Raw genomic sequence first — 16,311 nt, forward strand, 5'->3', positions numbered from 1 at the left:
CTTATTTAACTTATATGCAGAGTACATCATGGGAAACGCTGGGCTGGATGAAGCACAAGCTGGAATCAAGATTGCAGGGGAAAATATCAATAACCTCAGATATGCAGATGATATCACCCTTATGGCAGAAAGCTAAGAACTAAAGAGCCTCTTGATGAAAGTGAAAGAGGAGAGTGAAAAAGTTGGCTTCAAACTCAACACTCAGAAAACTAAGATCATGCATCTGGTCCCATCGCTTCATGGCAAATAGATGAGGAAACAGTGTCAGACTTTATTTTTTGGGGCTCCAAAATCACTTCAGATGGTGACTGCAGCCATGAAATTAAAAGATGCTTGCCCCTTGGAAGAAAAGTTGTGACCAACCTAGACAGCATATTAAAAAGCAGAGACATTACTTTGCCAACAAAGGTCCGTCTAGTCAAGGCTATGGTTTTTCCAGTAGTCATGTATGGATGTGAGAGTTGGGACTATAAAGAAAGCTGAGAGCTGAAGAACTGATGCTTTTGAACTGTGATGTTGGAGAAGACTCTTGAGAGTCTCTTGGGCTGCAAGGAAATCCAACCAATCCATCCTAAAAGACATCAGTCCTGAATATTCATTGGAAGGACTAATGTTGAAGCTGAAATTCCAATACTTTGGCCACCTGATGCGAAGAACTCATTGGAAAAGATCCTGATGCTGGGAAAGACTGAAGGCAGGAGGAAAAGGGTGAGATGCTTGGAGGGCATCGCTGACTCAATGGACATGAGTTTAGGTAAACTCTGGGAGTTGGTGATGGACAGGGAGGCCTGGCATGCTGCAGTCCATGGGGTCGCAAAGAGTTGGACACAACTGAGAGACTGAACTGAACTGACTGTAACTTGTGGCCCTGCCCACCAATTTAGACTGATTTTCAAAGCAGCTTTAGCAATATACCACCTATTTCTTACCTTCATTTTTACAGAAAGTAAATATGAATAAATGATAAGCCAAATAGACGTAAGATTATATATAGAAAACTCTCACCTTATCTAGTCTATAAAAACGTGGAGAGATATCATTTTGAACTTACTATCATACTTGACAATCAGTATTGGTAACCTCAGTAAAAGTACATAAATCAAGTCATATACTATCCAGTTACATCAGGAAAAAGTTATTCCGAAGCTTTCCAAATGTGTTGTACAGAAGAAACTAACACAACAATGTAAAGCAATTATACTCCAATAAAAAGAAACAATGAAAAAAGTTCTATGATAAACTACCACAGAAAAGAATATTAAAAAAGGATGTGTGTGTGTGTGTGTGTGTGTGTATATATATATAAAAGTGAATCACTTTGCTGTACAGTGGAAAATAACAATACTGTAAATCACTATACTTCACTAAAAAAAAAGCTTTCCATGGACTTCCCTGGTGGGTCTAGTGGTTAAGACTGTGCTCCCAATGCAGGGGCCCCAGGCTCAACCCCTGGTCAGGGCAATGGAACCCATATGCCACAACTAATGATCCTGCCTGCTGCAACTAAAGAAAAACAAAACAAAACAAAACAAAAAAAACCCACATACTGCAGCTAAGACCAGCACAGCCAAATAAATAAATAATTTTCTTTAAAAAAAAAAAGTTTTCCAAAGCAAACATAGCACCTTGTATCATCCAGAATGATACATGAGTACCTGTCCACTTACTGCACAAGATTAATTCAGTCTGGGCAGAAATCAGTTAACAGTTTCTTGACTGACTCAAGTTCTGGTAATAAATCCCCTTTCTGTGAGAACTGAAATTGTTCACAGCTAAGAGAGCTATTTAGATCGCTAAAATCTCGCGGTCTTAGGTTTCCATAGTTTGTTCCTTAAAACAACCTGGGGCAGAGAGCAGACCAGTTTAAAAAACATATTCAGATTAAGACATTATCATGGATTTCACGCTCTCAACTAGTCCTCTTTGCTGTATTCTCACTTTCTCCCTCTTTACTGGTACCTTCTCATTGTATTTAAATATGGTCAGTTCAGTTCAGTCATGTCAGACTCTTTGCGACCCCATGGACTGCAGCATGCCAGGCTTCCTTGTCCATCACCAACTTCTGGAGCTTGCTCAAACTCATGTCTATCAAGTCAGTGATGCCATCCAACCATCTCATCTTCTGTCATCCCCTTCTCCTCCCACCTTCAATATTTCCCAGCATCAGGGTCTTTTCAATTGAGTCAGCTCTTCCCATCAGGTGGCCAAAGGTTGGAGTTTCAGCTTCAGCATCAGTCCTTCCAATGAATATTCAGGACTGATTTCCTTCAGGATTGACTGGTCTGATTCCTTTTCTAGGGCTTTTTCTCCTACAACATGCTTTTCAAGGATGTTTCAGGAATCAGATAAAAGAATGAACTACTCTCAGTCTTTAACATATCCTCTGTAAGTGAACACTTAAATATCTATTCATGCGTGCGCTCAGTTGTGTCCGACTCTGTACAACCCCATGGACTGTAGCCCTCCAGGCTCCTCTGTCCATGGAATTTTCCAGGCAAGAATACTGGAGTGGGTTGCCAGTTCCTTCTCCATTAAATGTCTATTAGTGGAGAGACAAACAAAAAATGCACTTGATTTTGGCAAATACACTATAGAGATATTTTTTTAAGACTTAAAAATATATTCATAGAAATGATGTTTCTTCACCTTAAAATAAATGTTTATTAATACCCACCATCTGAACACAATGCTGGTAACTGGTAACATAAGCTCTTTCCCCCTCCTGTAGGCATAACGAGAAATACCTCCTTTCCAGACATTGTGACGTTAATAGTTTCTAGCTGAAGTGGCCTGAACTTCTGCAGTTTAAAGACATTTTGTAGAACATCTTTAACTTTACCAGACCATGGAAAATCTAGAAAGAGAATAATAAGTAGAACTATTTAAGATTATAATGAGACACAAATGTGAATGGCTGCTTCTATAATAGAGAAGAATCAGATCAATATATATAAGACTTTTAATACTATGGATAATTTAATGTTTATAATAATAATTTTGAGATCAGTTTAACTCATGAAGCTAAGCAAACCAAATTTAATGATATATCATAAGAAAAAATATATCAGAATAAAATGACAACATTTGCCAGTGAGAAATAAACTACAGAGGAGAAAGGAGCAAGGTCAGGTACTTGATAAATATTCTGAGTGTTGGTCAGGGAATTCACAGTATCAGAAACCTCAAATACCATGAACCAAAGTTAACAATTATATGGACTTTTTGGTGTCAATATCTTGTTTAAAAAGTGGACAACAAAGCCCAGAAAGCACTGCAATTCTGTCAAGAGTTACAGTATTCTAAACGAATGATAAACAAGATGTTTGGCAAGATCCTCAATCAAGGAAGATTTATTCACTAGGGCAGGGGAATGAACTAGACTTTGATGAGGAGTTTGAATTTTTTTCTTGTTTAATTTCTTCTCATTACAACCAAGAAAATTGAGTTAAATAAACATCTTTCTCCAAGCAAATACGTTTCCAATATGTCAGAAACATATTTGGTCTGAATAATGAAGGCTTTCATTTTAAAAGGACGTGGGTAAAGGCTGGTCTGCCTAGTAGTTCCCTTGCCACCTAAGGAATGGCTAGTTTCACTTCTAAACTACTGAAAAGCACTGACCCAGACACAACGATTCAATTCCAGTTCAAAGAAACGAGAGGAAACAAAACTTGCAAAGAAAAAAAAAAGAGAGCAAACCTTCTTTATTCCAAGAGGCAGGTGAAGAATCACATTCACTGCTCTCCCCAGCATCGGAATCCTCTAAACACAGCTTTATTCTCTTCGTTAGTACGTTTTTTTTCTGAATGAGCTCCTGCTGCCTTTCCAGAAGTTCCTGGATTTGAATGTCTACTGCATGTAGCTCACTTGTTATAGAATCTAGTTCCTCACTCAGAGCTACAAGGGAAGAAAAAAGATACGATGACCAGACAGAATTAATCACAATTTCAGGTTTCCTTATGATTGATTTTCTTGGTATTCCTCACTATCAACTGTATAAACTTAGAGTAGTCTAGAAGAGTGGTTCAGTGCATGTTTTGGAGCCACCCAGACAGGAGGTATATCTTAGATCTTCCTCTCACTGGCTGAGCGACCTCAGGCTAAGTACCTTATACTTAACTGAGCCTCAAAATCCCTATCTGTAAAGTGGGGATAATACCTAGCTTTCACAGTATTGCTATAAAAAATTAAATGAGACAGAATTTTGAAAGTTCTTAACACAGTACCTGGTACACAGTTAAGCATTTAATAAAAAACAATTATTAATTTTACCATGGTGTGCTTCCCTGGTGGCTCAGGAGTAAAGAATCCACCTGCCAATGCAAGAGACGTGGGTTCAATCCCTGGGTTGGGCAAATCCCCTAAAAAAGGAAACAGCAAACCACTCTAGTATTCTTGCCTGGATAGAGGAGCCTGGTGGGCTACAGTCCATATGGTCACAAAAGAGTCAGACATAACAGAGCGACTAAACAATAACAAAAATCATGTTGGAGGCCAGTGGTCCAACAATCTTCTAAATGACTTCAGTAAAATGACTAGACTTTAAAGCAGGAGGAAGTTACCTAAAAGTGATCCCCTAACTACTTAGCTATCATTTACAAAAACGTTTGTATTTGGGTTCATACTGTGACATGGTAAGGAGCTGGTGATTATAAACAATATGACATATCAGTAAAAAGAGAAATCAAGTGTGCTACTAAAATTGGCATTACAAGGGCAGCATGATAATTTATAAAGAAGCCTTAACATATGATACTAGACAATACAAATATTAAAGTCAAAATGAGATTTCCTTTTACATCAGTGGAAGCTAGAAAATTTTACAGACATCCTTGCTGCTTTCTAAAACATCTGCCTGCTTTAATCAGTGTCCAGTTCTAATGTCTTCCCATGAGATAAAATCTTATGGTTATGATTTAAAATAGGATGCTCTAGTGTTTCTGTATTGTATCAACTGCTTGTGTGATCCAGGTTTAGGGCCGGCCACCAGTGACATCTGTCTGAGATTTGGAAGGTGGAAATGAAACAGAAGCCAGGTTTACAGTCGACATAAGGTCGGGCGCTGCTGCAGCTCACCTTGTGGCTGATGTGCTGGCTCACCTTGGCCGACAGGGGGCAAAAGTCAGTTCCTCTTGTTGTGCTCAGTCATGTCTGACTCTGTCACCCCATGGACTGCATGCAGCCTGCCAGGCTCCTCTCCACTCTCCAGGTAAGAATCCTGAAGTAGGTTGTTATTCCCTTCTCCAGGGGATCTCCCCCAACCCAGGAACTGAAGCTGGGTCACCTGCACACAGGCTGACTCTTTACAGTCTGAGCCACCAGGGAAGCCCAACAATACACAACAGTGAATGAAGCCAAATTTATTGGTGTGGATTCAATAAGAAATTCTGAATTTAGTACACTAAATATAGTGGCCAGGAGTGGCTCTAATTCTTTACTTAGCCGACCCCAAAGATGAATATCAGAAAGTTGGGATGGAATGACACAGGGGTAGGTGCCAATGAAATGGAAAGGCTAGAACTTTCTCGGTATACACTAAAGGAGAGGAACTCGGAGCTTAGGGAGATGGGAGTGCTAGAGTGGTTGATCATCCACTCTCCTGCGATCACCCAGGAGGATCCAGGAGACCCTCCTTTTCCCAAGCCTGTAAGAAATGCATTCATGAGGGGAATGAATCCCTGAAGAGGTCTGGGTTGGCTGTTCTCTGTAAGCCAGGAATGACCATGGGAAGTACTGCCTTTCAACTAGACAACCTGAATCAATGAGAATGATGATTTCTAAGACACAGGGGCTAATTGTCAGCAATTCAATTCATGACCAAAGGAAAGGCAGATGTGGTTCCCAAAATGGGCAACAGAAAGTGAAAGTGTTAGTCGCTCAGTCGTTTCCTATTCTTTGTGACCCCATGGAGCCTGCCAGGCTCCTCTGTCCATGGGATTTCCCAGGCAAGAATATTGGAGTGGGTTGCCATTCACTTCTCCAAAGAATCTTTCCAATCCGGAGATGGAATCCAGGTCTCCTGTACTGCAGGTAGATTCTTTACCATCTGAGCCACCAGAGAAACCCAAAGGGCAATAACCAGAAGTAACAATTAGAACAGTCTGACTTAAAGACAACTTTGGCACTGGCTAGGTGATCATGAAGTCTGAAATAGAAATAGATTACATGATCTGTACAGGCAGTATACAAAGGCCTGATTCTGGTGAACACGTCTGATTTGAATTACCACCAAAGAATCATAGTCCTTCAACCAGTGCCCAGAAATGAGCCAATTTATAGATCCAAAGCTCCTTATGTAAAGTAGAGGTTGGGGCTCTTTGAAAAAGGACCCTCATATACAGCTAAAACTTCATGCAATAAATCTTACCACTATCCTTCTCCAGAGAAACTTCAGGTAATTGTGTACTGGGAAAAGGAAAATAACTTCTCAGAAGTTCCTGGACAGCGACTGTAATCTGACAATTCCTGGAGAACTATAATGCCATGATGACCCACCAGTTAGAGTGTGGACTGAACTTGGGCAAAACAGATGATAAATGCCGTTCTGCTCAGGCGCATCACGCAAGGAGCTAGGAGGTCTCTGTGCTTACCTCCCCAGCTCCAGGAGGTGCAATTAGAACAGATACCCCCAGGTGGCGCTAGTGGTAAAGAACTCGCCTGCCAGTGCAGGAGACACAGAAGTGTTCCACAGGTTCCATCCCTGGGTGGTGAAGAATCCCTTGGTGGAGGGCATGGCAACCCAATTCAGTATTCCTGCCTGGAGAATCCCAGGGACTGATGAGCCTGGCCGGCTACAGTCCATAGGGTCACAGAGTCAGAGATGACTGAGGCAACTTAGCATGCGTGCATTCAACAACTGGCTGGTTTCCTGACCTAAGAGTAAGGACTATTATGGTAGGAAGGATCAAGTGGAAGGCAGTAAAAAGAGTGCTTACTACCAGAACAGTGAATAGTGCTGTTCCTCACACAGCCAGGACTCATGGGCCTGGGAAACAGGGCTGGAAACATGGCTCCTATTACCGTTAGTGATCCACTAGTGAAATGTTTGCTTCCCATCCCTGAAACTTTGGACTCTGCTAGTCTAGAGGTTGCCCAGTTAGAACTGCTTCTACCAGGGGAAAAAGCAATGGTTCCATTTAACTGTAAGTTGATTACCACTTGGCCAGTTTGGGTTCCCATGGCCAGGAAACTAAAAGGCAAAGAAAGGGGTTACTGGACTGGCTGGGGCAAATGATCCTGACTATTAAAGGAAACTGGACTGCTATGACACTGCAGAGGTGAGGAGCCGTGTGTCTCGAGTGTGGGGGATCCTCCAGGGCAGTGGTCCCCAACCCTTCTGGTACCAGGGACCGGTTTCATGGAAGACAGTTTTTCCAAGGACCAGGGTGGGGTGGGGGAGGGTATGGTTTCAGGATGATTCAGTGTATTACATTTATTGTGCACATTATTTCTGTTATTATTACATCAGCTCTACCTCAGATCATCAGGCATTAGATCCCAGAGGTTGGGGACTCCTGCTCTAGGGTTATCTTTTGGTATTCCCACATCCCCTGCTTAGAATTAATGGAAAACCACAAAAACCCATTACAAGCAAACTGCTAAGGCAAATCCCACCAGGCAAGGCCCCATGACCAGGTGAGCTGTTTGCTGTGAACAAAGGGATACGGAAAGTTGAAAAGGCAGTTATAAAATAACACGTATAACCACATGATCAGGGGAGACCCAAGAACTGGAATAGCTATTAAGCATTTCTCCTTTATTTTGACATTCCTGTAGAAGCCAATTTTGGATTTCTCTTGTTGATGTTTAGTTAGTTGATGAATGGATGGATAGACTGACCTTCTGGCTCCCATTCCCCTAAATCCTAAAATAATAGGTGTTAATAGTCACTAACTTTGTATCTCAGGATTTAAGTTAGAAGATTATCAAGGAGGATGTGATTGAGCAAGAAGAGGAATGAGCACCATCCAAAGATGAATAAAGAGAATTCCTGTCCTCTTCAGGGGAGAGGATCAGCATGCATTTGTTTGGACAAGAGAGAGCTGTGTCAACTTGGGGAGCCAGAGCTTTAGGAGGTGGAAGTGAAGCAGTAGCTATATTTTCCATATTTAAGAAGGGCAGTGCAAGGTCAGGTCTGGTGACCTCTCCGGCATGGGGCAGCAGCTGGGCCCATGATTCTAGCTGCTGCTAGATATCCTTGGGGAAACAGAGGTGCCTGCAGTTCCTCTGGATCCTGTTGGTTCTCCTTGGGCTTCTCTGAACACTCAGCCAGATGGTGTGCGACTCAACAGGGAAGGACGCCAGCACTTTGACAGGTGCTGCCTCACCTAAACTGGAGGCTTTGAGGCAACCAGAGACTGGTCCAGGTTCTGGTGAGATTCATCTTCACAGGCAGCATTCTGTTTGGGCAATCCCCTTGGCAGAAGCATCTTCTCTTCCTATCTACTGGCACCACCGATGCCAGGCCCACCAACAGACACAAAGAAAGACCCTAAACACTTCCCAAATTCCCACCAAGAATTCCTACAGTCAATCCCTCTTATCACTCACAGTGCTTCTGCTTCTTTCATTGAATCCCACCTAACAGAGATAATGTCAACCTGTGCTACAAAGTCAGTATCACTGCACCCTGGACAAAGTCCTGATTGACTCAGAATATAAGAGAGTAGAGCTAGTTGTAAAAAATCAGGGTCTTTTAATATTTTTGTTCAAAACTATAACCATCTCTAATGCCAGCTTGGACAACACATGACCTTTATGATGAGAGATGAGATTGAAAAGGGAAGGATTTCAATCATTCATCATGAAGAGGGCTTATTACCATATCTCAAGAGCACACAGCATCGAGCAGGGATCCTGCTCCTAAGCTTACAGCTGAAACAAGGGAGGTACCATTCTTCAGAAGCAGGACAGTTTCTAGCGATCTCCCATACTGAAGGCCACAGTGAAAAGGAAGTGATTTACCACTTCCTTTGGGAATCACCAAATCCAACTCAACAAACTATCTGAAGGCAATTTCAGAGGCATTTCAAATACAGGTCGACAAGTGGGTAGAACAATAGAAGAGGTGGGTTATTTGAACAGGGTGAAATATTCTAAAAGCAATGATTTAAAGTAATCATCTCTTCTTAAATAAAATTGATCTATGGCATTATTCGGTTATTTTAAAATCATATCCCAGGGACTTCCCTGGTCATCCACAACAAGTTGAGAGTTTGCCTGCCAATGCAGGGCACACAGGTTTGATCCCTGGTCTGGGAAAATTCCACACACCTCGGGGTAACTAAGCCCACGCGCCACAACTACCGAGCCCGCGCTCCAGGGCCTGGGAGCCACAGCAAGAGAAGCCACCACAGTGAGAAGACCGCATACCACAGTGAAGAGTAGCCCCTGCTGGCCACAACTGGAGAAAGCCCTGTGCAGCAACGAAGACCCAGTGCAGCCATAGATAAATAAATAAACAACTTTTAAAACATCATATCCTACTGAGAAAGAGTAAAGTCTTACTAAATAGAATAACTCACTGATATGATCCAAAAATAACTATTTCAACTGAGGTAAGGTTTGGTTCGGTTCAGTTCAGTTCAGTCGCTCAGTTGTGTCCAACTCTTTGCGACCCCGTGGACTGCAGCACGCCAGGCTTCCCTGTCCATCACCAACTCCCGGAGTCCACCCAAACCCACATCCATCGAGTCAGTGATGCCATCCAACCATCTCATCCTCTGTCATCCCCTTCTCCTCCTGCCCTCAATCTTTCCCAGAATCAGGGTCTTTTCAAATCAGTCAGTTCTTCACATCAGGTAGCCAAAGTATTGGAGTTTCAGCTTCAACATCAGTCCTTCCAATGAACTGATCTCCTTTAGGATGGACTGGTTGGATCTCCTTGCAGTCCAAGGGACTCTCAAGAGTCTTCTCCAACACCACAGTTCAAAAGCATCAATTCTTTGGCACTCAGCTTTCTTTATAGTCCAACTCTCACATCCATACATGACTACTGGAAAAACCATAGCTTTGACTAGATGGACTTTTGTTGGCAAAGTAATGTCGCTGCTTTTTAATATGCTGTCTAGGTTGGTCATAACTTTCCTTCCAAGGAGTAAGTGTCTTTTAATTTCATGGCTGCAGTCACCATCTACAGTAAGGTTTAGTAACATCTATGAAACCCACACTTTTGTCTCTTAGTGAAGAATACCTGGGTTAGCATTTAATATAACTTCAATTGTTATCATTTATTATTAGCCCTTAGGCTATTAGTATGAATCATTAAGCTGTGAGAGATGAAGACAAAATCTATGTCACTACTTTTTTCACATTTATATTTAAATAAATTGTAAAGTTTTGGGGTGTGGAGAGGAGGATTCCATACTTAAGAAAACCATTCCTAAGACTTGGTACTCCACTGTCAGTGCTAAGGTCATATTTACTATATCCTACAAAGAACAGGAAAATAACCATAGAATAAGTTCCTCCCTCTTACCATCCACCTCTTAACTGAATAAACAGCAAAACTTCACTAATAAGCACAAAAGAATCTGGTCAAGTTTATAAAAACAAACAATGTGAGGAAATACATCAAAATACCAAGAATAGGTGCCTGGAAAAGGTAAAACAGATGTCTTTCTTTTATATTTTAAAAATATTTCAAATAATACCACTTTGGAACTTATCTTAAAGAAATAATCAAAGAAGTACACAAACCTTTTGATTCAAAGATGTCCAATGCAACTTTTTTTATATTTTAAAAGTAAAGACAGCCTAAAAGTTCAAAACCAACACTCAAAGTGTTAATTCTTTAATGCCACTATAAAACAACAAAATACAGAGCAGTATTAAAAACAATATTGACAACATAAAATTTACAGTATGTCTATATTCTTTATCTACATTGTGTTTTTAAGAATCACATTACCAAACATTATGTAAAAAATATGAAAATTTTTGTTGAAAATAATACATCTAAATGGTACAGTATTAATTTTAGTAGTAACATTATTAGTGATTTACACTTTCTACTTTATAATTTTCTTAGGTTCCTAAAACACTATCAAAAAACATATCAGTCCTTGGAACTTTTATGTATTGCATGGTAAGAATGTAAAATTGTGTAGCCACTATGGAAAACAGTATGGTAGTTCCTCAAAAAATTAAACACAGAAATGTTATCCAGCAATTTCACTTGTAGGTATGGTGGTGGTTTAGTCACTAAGTCATGTCCGACTCTTGCGACCCCATGGACTGTAGCCTGCCAGGGTCCTCTGTTCATGTGATTCTCCTGGCAAGAATACTGGAGTGGGTTGCTATTTCCCTCTACAGGGGATCTGCCCGACTCAGAAATAGAACCTGGGTTTCCTGCACGGCAGGAGAATTCTTTACCGACTGAGCTATGAGGGAAGCCCACTTGCAGGTATATACACCCAAAAACTGGAAGCAGAGGCTCAAACAGATGTTTGTACACCAATGTTCGTAGCTGCATTATTCACAGAAACTGAAAAGGGAAATAATTCAAATGTCCCCTGACAAACAAGTGGATACACAGAATGTGGTATATCCATACAGTGGAATATTACTTAGCCTTAAAAAGATACATGGTACCCAACGGATGAACCTCAAAGACAACACAAAAGGACAAATATTGTATGATTCCACTTCTATGCTGCTGCTGCTGCTGCTAAGTTGCTTCAGTTGTGTCCGACTCTGTGCGACCCCATAGACGGCAGCCCACCAGGCTCCCCCATCCCTGGGATTCTCCAGGCAAGAACACTGGAGTGGGTTGCCATTTCCTTCTCCAGTGTATAAAAGTGAAAAGTGAAAGTGAAGTCGCTCGGTCGTGTCCGACTCTTAGCTACCCCATGGACTGCGGCCTACCAGGCTCCTCCATCCATGGGATTTTCCAGGCAAGAGTGCTGGAGTGGGGTGCCATTGCCTTCTCCACTTCTAGGAGGTACCTAGAAAGGTCAAAGTCCCAGATAGAAAGCAGAATGATGTTACCAGGGGCTGCAGGGAAGTGGGGGAGTGGAAGTTATTGCTCACTGGGTACACTGTTGCACTGACCACCTTTGAATCAAGAGCTTTATGTACTTCTTCCACTGTTTCCTTAAGGTAAGTGCCTAAGTGGTGTTATTTAAAATACTTTCAAAGTATAAAAGAAAGACATCCATGTTTACCTTTTCCAGGCACCTACTCTTGGCATTCAGTGGGGAGTGATGAAAAGTTCTGGAGATGGATACTGGCAAAGGTTGCACACAATGCAGATGCACGTAACACCAGGCATGCAATGCTCTTGACTGTCTGCTTAAAAGTAGCTAAATGATAAGTTTAAATATATTTTACAACAATAAAAACAAATATGGAAAAATATCTATAATCAGAATTATTAAGACTAATATTTTCTAAATTTATTTTTATTTATTCCTACTAAAACTTTTTTTAAAAGTAGTTTAAGACTCACAGTAAAACTGAGGGGAAGGGACAGAGAAAAACACACAGTTAGAAAGAGAACAGAATGAACCACAAAATAGAATAGTCTCCACTAACCTGAAATGGATGCCATTGTGAAGTTGAACTGGAAAGCCAAATTTCTCCCTAAAAGTGAAAGAAAAATCAGAGCAACATTTTTTTTAAAAACAGTACTGTTGATAATGCTCAATGATAATCTGTCATTACTGAGCACAAAAACTGTTAGAAAGTAAATTATATACTGCAGCGACCTTTCAACAATACTACATGGCTCTTCCTACTCTACTGTTTATGGAGAATTCTCTAGATTTCAGAGAAGTAACCAAAGTCACACAAATACAACAAGTATGACACCAAAAACAGTTAACAAACACCCAGCAAATACTTAGTGAAGTTGCAAAAAAAGAGCAAAGCGTAGAGGTTAAACAGCTTTACCATTACATTATTGTGTGTGATTTTAGCAAACTTAAAACAATCTGTTCCTCTCAGCCACTTTCCCTATCTGTAAAATTGGGATGGTGGAACATATTTTACAAAGAGCAAGTTGGATAGATTAAAATATCCCAGATGAAGCAAAACCCATTAACAAAGTAAATTATTCATTTAATGTTTTACTGAATATTTGCTCTACAGGGTTACAATTTAGGCTCAGTTTTAAAAGAGGAATTGGTATTCCATGGAGGGATGAGATTTCGGATGGAGAGAACACAAAGAGTTCAGAAATGGGGGAAAACCTGGTTTGTATTAAGAAATATTTCTGAATGGTTAAAACTTAAGAGTACACACGAGCAAGTGAAAGGAGGTGTGAGTCTGGAGGGTAGGAACTTTATTTAGCTTATCCATAATCTCCAAGAACACCTTTTCCAACTCTGAAATGGACAACCAACATTTTCTGAAACTAAGTCAGTGTTCTCCGAAGGTAGCTTCAGCAGCACCCTACCCTTACTCAAATTGCTCACCCTATGCCCTGCCTCATGTAGAATTCTAAAGCCACCACTAGGCTGGAAAAATAGGTAGGGTCTTCTGTGACTTGCTAAGAAGCTTGAAAGAGTCACAACACTAAAAGATATTTAAGTAGAGGAGTAAACCAAGGACTTCTAATTCTTTATCTACATGAACATGCCTTCACCATTTCATGGAAATATAATTCTCCTTCTCTGGACTGTAGGGCTTCCCTGGTGGCTCAGACGTTAAAGCGTCTGCCTCCAATGCAGGAGACCCGGGTTTGATCCCCGGGTGGGGAAGATCCCCTGGAGAAGGAAATGGTAACTCCATTATTAACTCCAGTATTCTTGCCTGGAGAATCCCATGGACGGAGAAGCCTGGTAGGCTACAGTCCACGGGGTCACAAACAGTCGGACATGACTGAGCAACTTCACCTTCACCTTCCTTCACCTGGACTGTAAGATTCTCCAGCAGGGTAGAGATTGAGTCTCTTCACCTCTATATCCACGTAGCCTAGTAAAATGCCTTGCATATAGTGAAGGCTCAGGGTGGCACTAGTGCCAGTACAAGAGATGTAAGAGACACAGATTCAATCCCTGGGTCGGGAAGATCCCCAGGAGGACAGCATGGCAACCCACTCCAGTACTCTTGCCTGGAGAATCCCATGGACAGAGAAGCCTGATGGGCTATGGTCCATGGGTCACAAAGAGTTGGACACAACTGAAGGAGATCAGCCCTGGGTGTTCTTTGGAAGGAATGATGCTAAAGCTGAAACTCCAGTACTTTGGCCACCTCATGCAAAGAGTTGACTCATTGGAAAAGACTCTGATGCTGGGAGGGATTGGGGGCAGCAGGAAAAGGGGACGACAGAGGATGAGATGGCTGGATGGCATCACCGACTCAATGGACGTGAGTTTGAATGAACTCTGGGAGTTGGTGATGGACAGGGAGGCCTGGTGTGCTGTGATTCATGGGGTCGCAAAGAGCCGGACACGACTGAGCGACTGAACTGAACTGAAGGGACTTAGCATCCAGGCACACAGGTTTGCTGAGATTGAAAGCAGAAGCTTTCTCCACTCTTATGAAAGAATGTAGTCTACAACTCTACAACCATTTCCTCCCACTATTTTAAACAACTCCTTTGATTATATCATTTTTAAAAAACTGCTTATAAACTCCTTCCCCAAATGATGTGATTTAATAGCAAAACCTAGCTGAATGTAAAATATGTTCAAAAATTAATGAGCTATGTATAGCAGGTCTGTCAGAAGTATACCTAGACATTGTTTAAAATCCAAAACAAAGGGAGATCAGCCTTGAAAATTCCCTGGGCAGACAAAACCAACATAGCCAGACAAACAAAGCTTAATTTAGCTTATTTTGAAAGACTAACTTGATCTGGGGCACTTCGCCTTTCTGCCTCTGGAAATCAGAAGCAAAACTTCCACTGTTTCCCAAGATTGCTATGAGGTAACCACTAACCAATTCTCCATCTTTTAAGAAAATGTTAATATAACCAATCAGTGTGAAGAATAAACAATCAATGCCCTCTTACTCAGAGAAGGCAATGGCACCCCACTCTAGTACTCTTGCCTGGAAAATCCCATGGAGGAGGAGCCTGGTAGGCTGCGGTCCATGGGGTCGCTGAGGGTCGGACACAACTGAGCGACTTCACTTTCACTTTTCACTTTTATGCACCGGAGAAAGAAATGGCAACCCACTCCAGTGTTCTTGCCTGGAGAATCCCAGGGACGGGGGAGCCTGGTGGGCTGCCGTCTATGGGGTCGCACAGAGTCGGACACGACTGAAGTGACTTAGCAACAGCAGCAGCCCTCTTACTAAACAAGCTGCTTTGTATTAACTATATAGCCCTGAGCCTAATTCCATGTTTCGATTTGAGTGCTCTTGGTTGTCAAACTGTCTTTTTGGTGTATATACAATGAACCTTTACTAATTACTACTTCCATGATTCAGTGGTTTTACTTCTGCTATATCTGAACTTTTGACAGCATCCTTCGGAAATACTTTACAAGGTCTCATGTCAGTCATGCACGCTTGACATCAAGTGTTGCTGTTGTTCAGTCGCCCAGTCATATCTGACTCTTTGCGATCCTATGGACTGCAGCACGCCAGGCCTCCTTGTCCCTCACCATCTCCCAGAGTTTGCCCAAGTTCATTGGTGATGCCGTCCAGTCATCTCATCCTCTGAAGCCCTCTTCTACTGCCCTCAATCTTTCCCGGCATCAGGGACTTGACACCAAGTACCAGAAGCTAAATCACACACACACACACACACACACACACTCTCTCTCTCTCTCTCTCTCTCTCTTTCCGCCACCTGGGTTTGGCTGCAACAGCAATTTAATAAAACTCTCCGTCACGCTTAGGCGTCCCCTCTGGCTTTTCCCAATAAACAGTGGTTGCAAATAAAAGGCCCCTAAAGGCCCGAGTTCCATTAGAACTGGGCGATGATGGAGAGTTCCGTTAGAGGGGCGAGGACCCCTGTTTCTCCCTCACCAACGTATTGGTGGAAGGAAGTGAGCCGGCCTTCCCCATCTGCCAGGAAAAGGAATGTTAGCTCTTTCAAAGAGGTAACAGGAGTTACCCCAGAACCTCTCCCCAGTGAGGTTAAGAAAAACATTCCCCCTCCTCGATCTCCGACCCCAAGACCCCCCTGACTCAGGTCTACCACTTACCCGTTTCAGCCGCACTCCAATAAAAACTTCCCGCCACCAGGCTTTCCTTTCTCTCCAGCCGGAGGCACTCACCCTTCCGGGTCGGTCTTCTCAACCAATTGCAGGTACTACCCTTCTCTAAATGGTCAAGGGGTGTGGCCACCATGTGCGTCACTGAACAAGACCAGAGATTATTGGTTGATGTTGGGAGCAGGTCTAGCCAATAGGAAGCGGG

At 42.1% G+C, this 16,311-nt stretch overlaps 1 protein-coding gene and 1 non-coding gene across 3 annotated transcripts in view; one reads left to right on the forward strand and one right to left on the reverse strand.

Moving 5' to 3' along the window:
- Positions 1-16,195, reverse strand: part of RECQL (RecQ like helicase) — a 32,088-nt gene extending 15,893 nt beyond the window's left edge. The window contains exons 1-5 of one of the 2 annotated variants that reach the window (XM_070371162.1): positions 16,098-16,175; positions 12,535-12,582; positions 12,165-12,302; positions 3,700-3,897; positions 2,675-2,854 (exon numbers count right to left, since the gene is read on the reverse strand). In XM_070371162.1, the coding sequence (XP_070227263.1) occupies positions 2,675-2,759 (85 nt within the window). In that variant the 5' untranslated portion in view covers positions 2,760-2,854; positions 3,700-3,897; positions 12,165-12,302; positions 12,535-12,582; positions 16,098-16,175. Of the gene's footprint in view, positions 1-2,674; positions 2,855-3,699; positions 3,898-12,164; positions 12,303-12,534; positions 12,583-16,097 lie in introns of both variants that reach the window. The other variant, XM_005893228.3, reaches the window with a different exon arrangement.
- TRNAW-CCA (transfer RNA tryptophan (anticodon CCA)) lies at positions 13,629-13,700 on the forward strand. The gene has a single exon. It is a non-coding gene; the product is annotated as a tRNA-Trp (tRNA).
- Positions 16,196-16,311: the final 116 nt, after the last annotated feature.

The sequence above is a fragment of the Bos mutus genome, chromosome 5, assembly GCF_027580195.1.
Source record: "Bos mutus isolate GX-2022 chromosome 5, NWIPB_WYAK_1.1, whole genome shotgun sequence".
Classification (NCBI taxonomy): Eukaryota; Metazoa; Chordata; class Mammalia; order Artiodactyla; family Bovidae; genus Bos; species Bos mutus.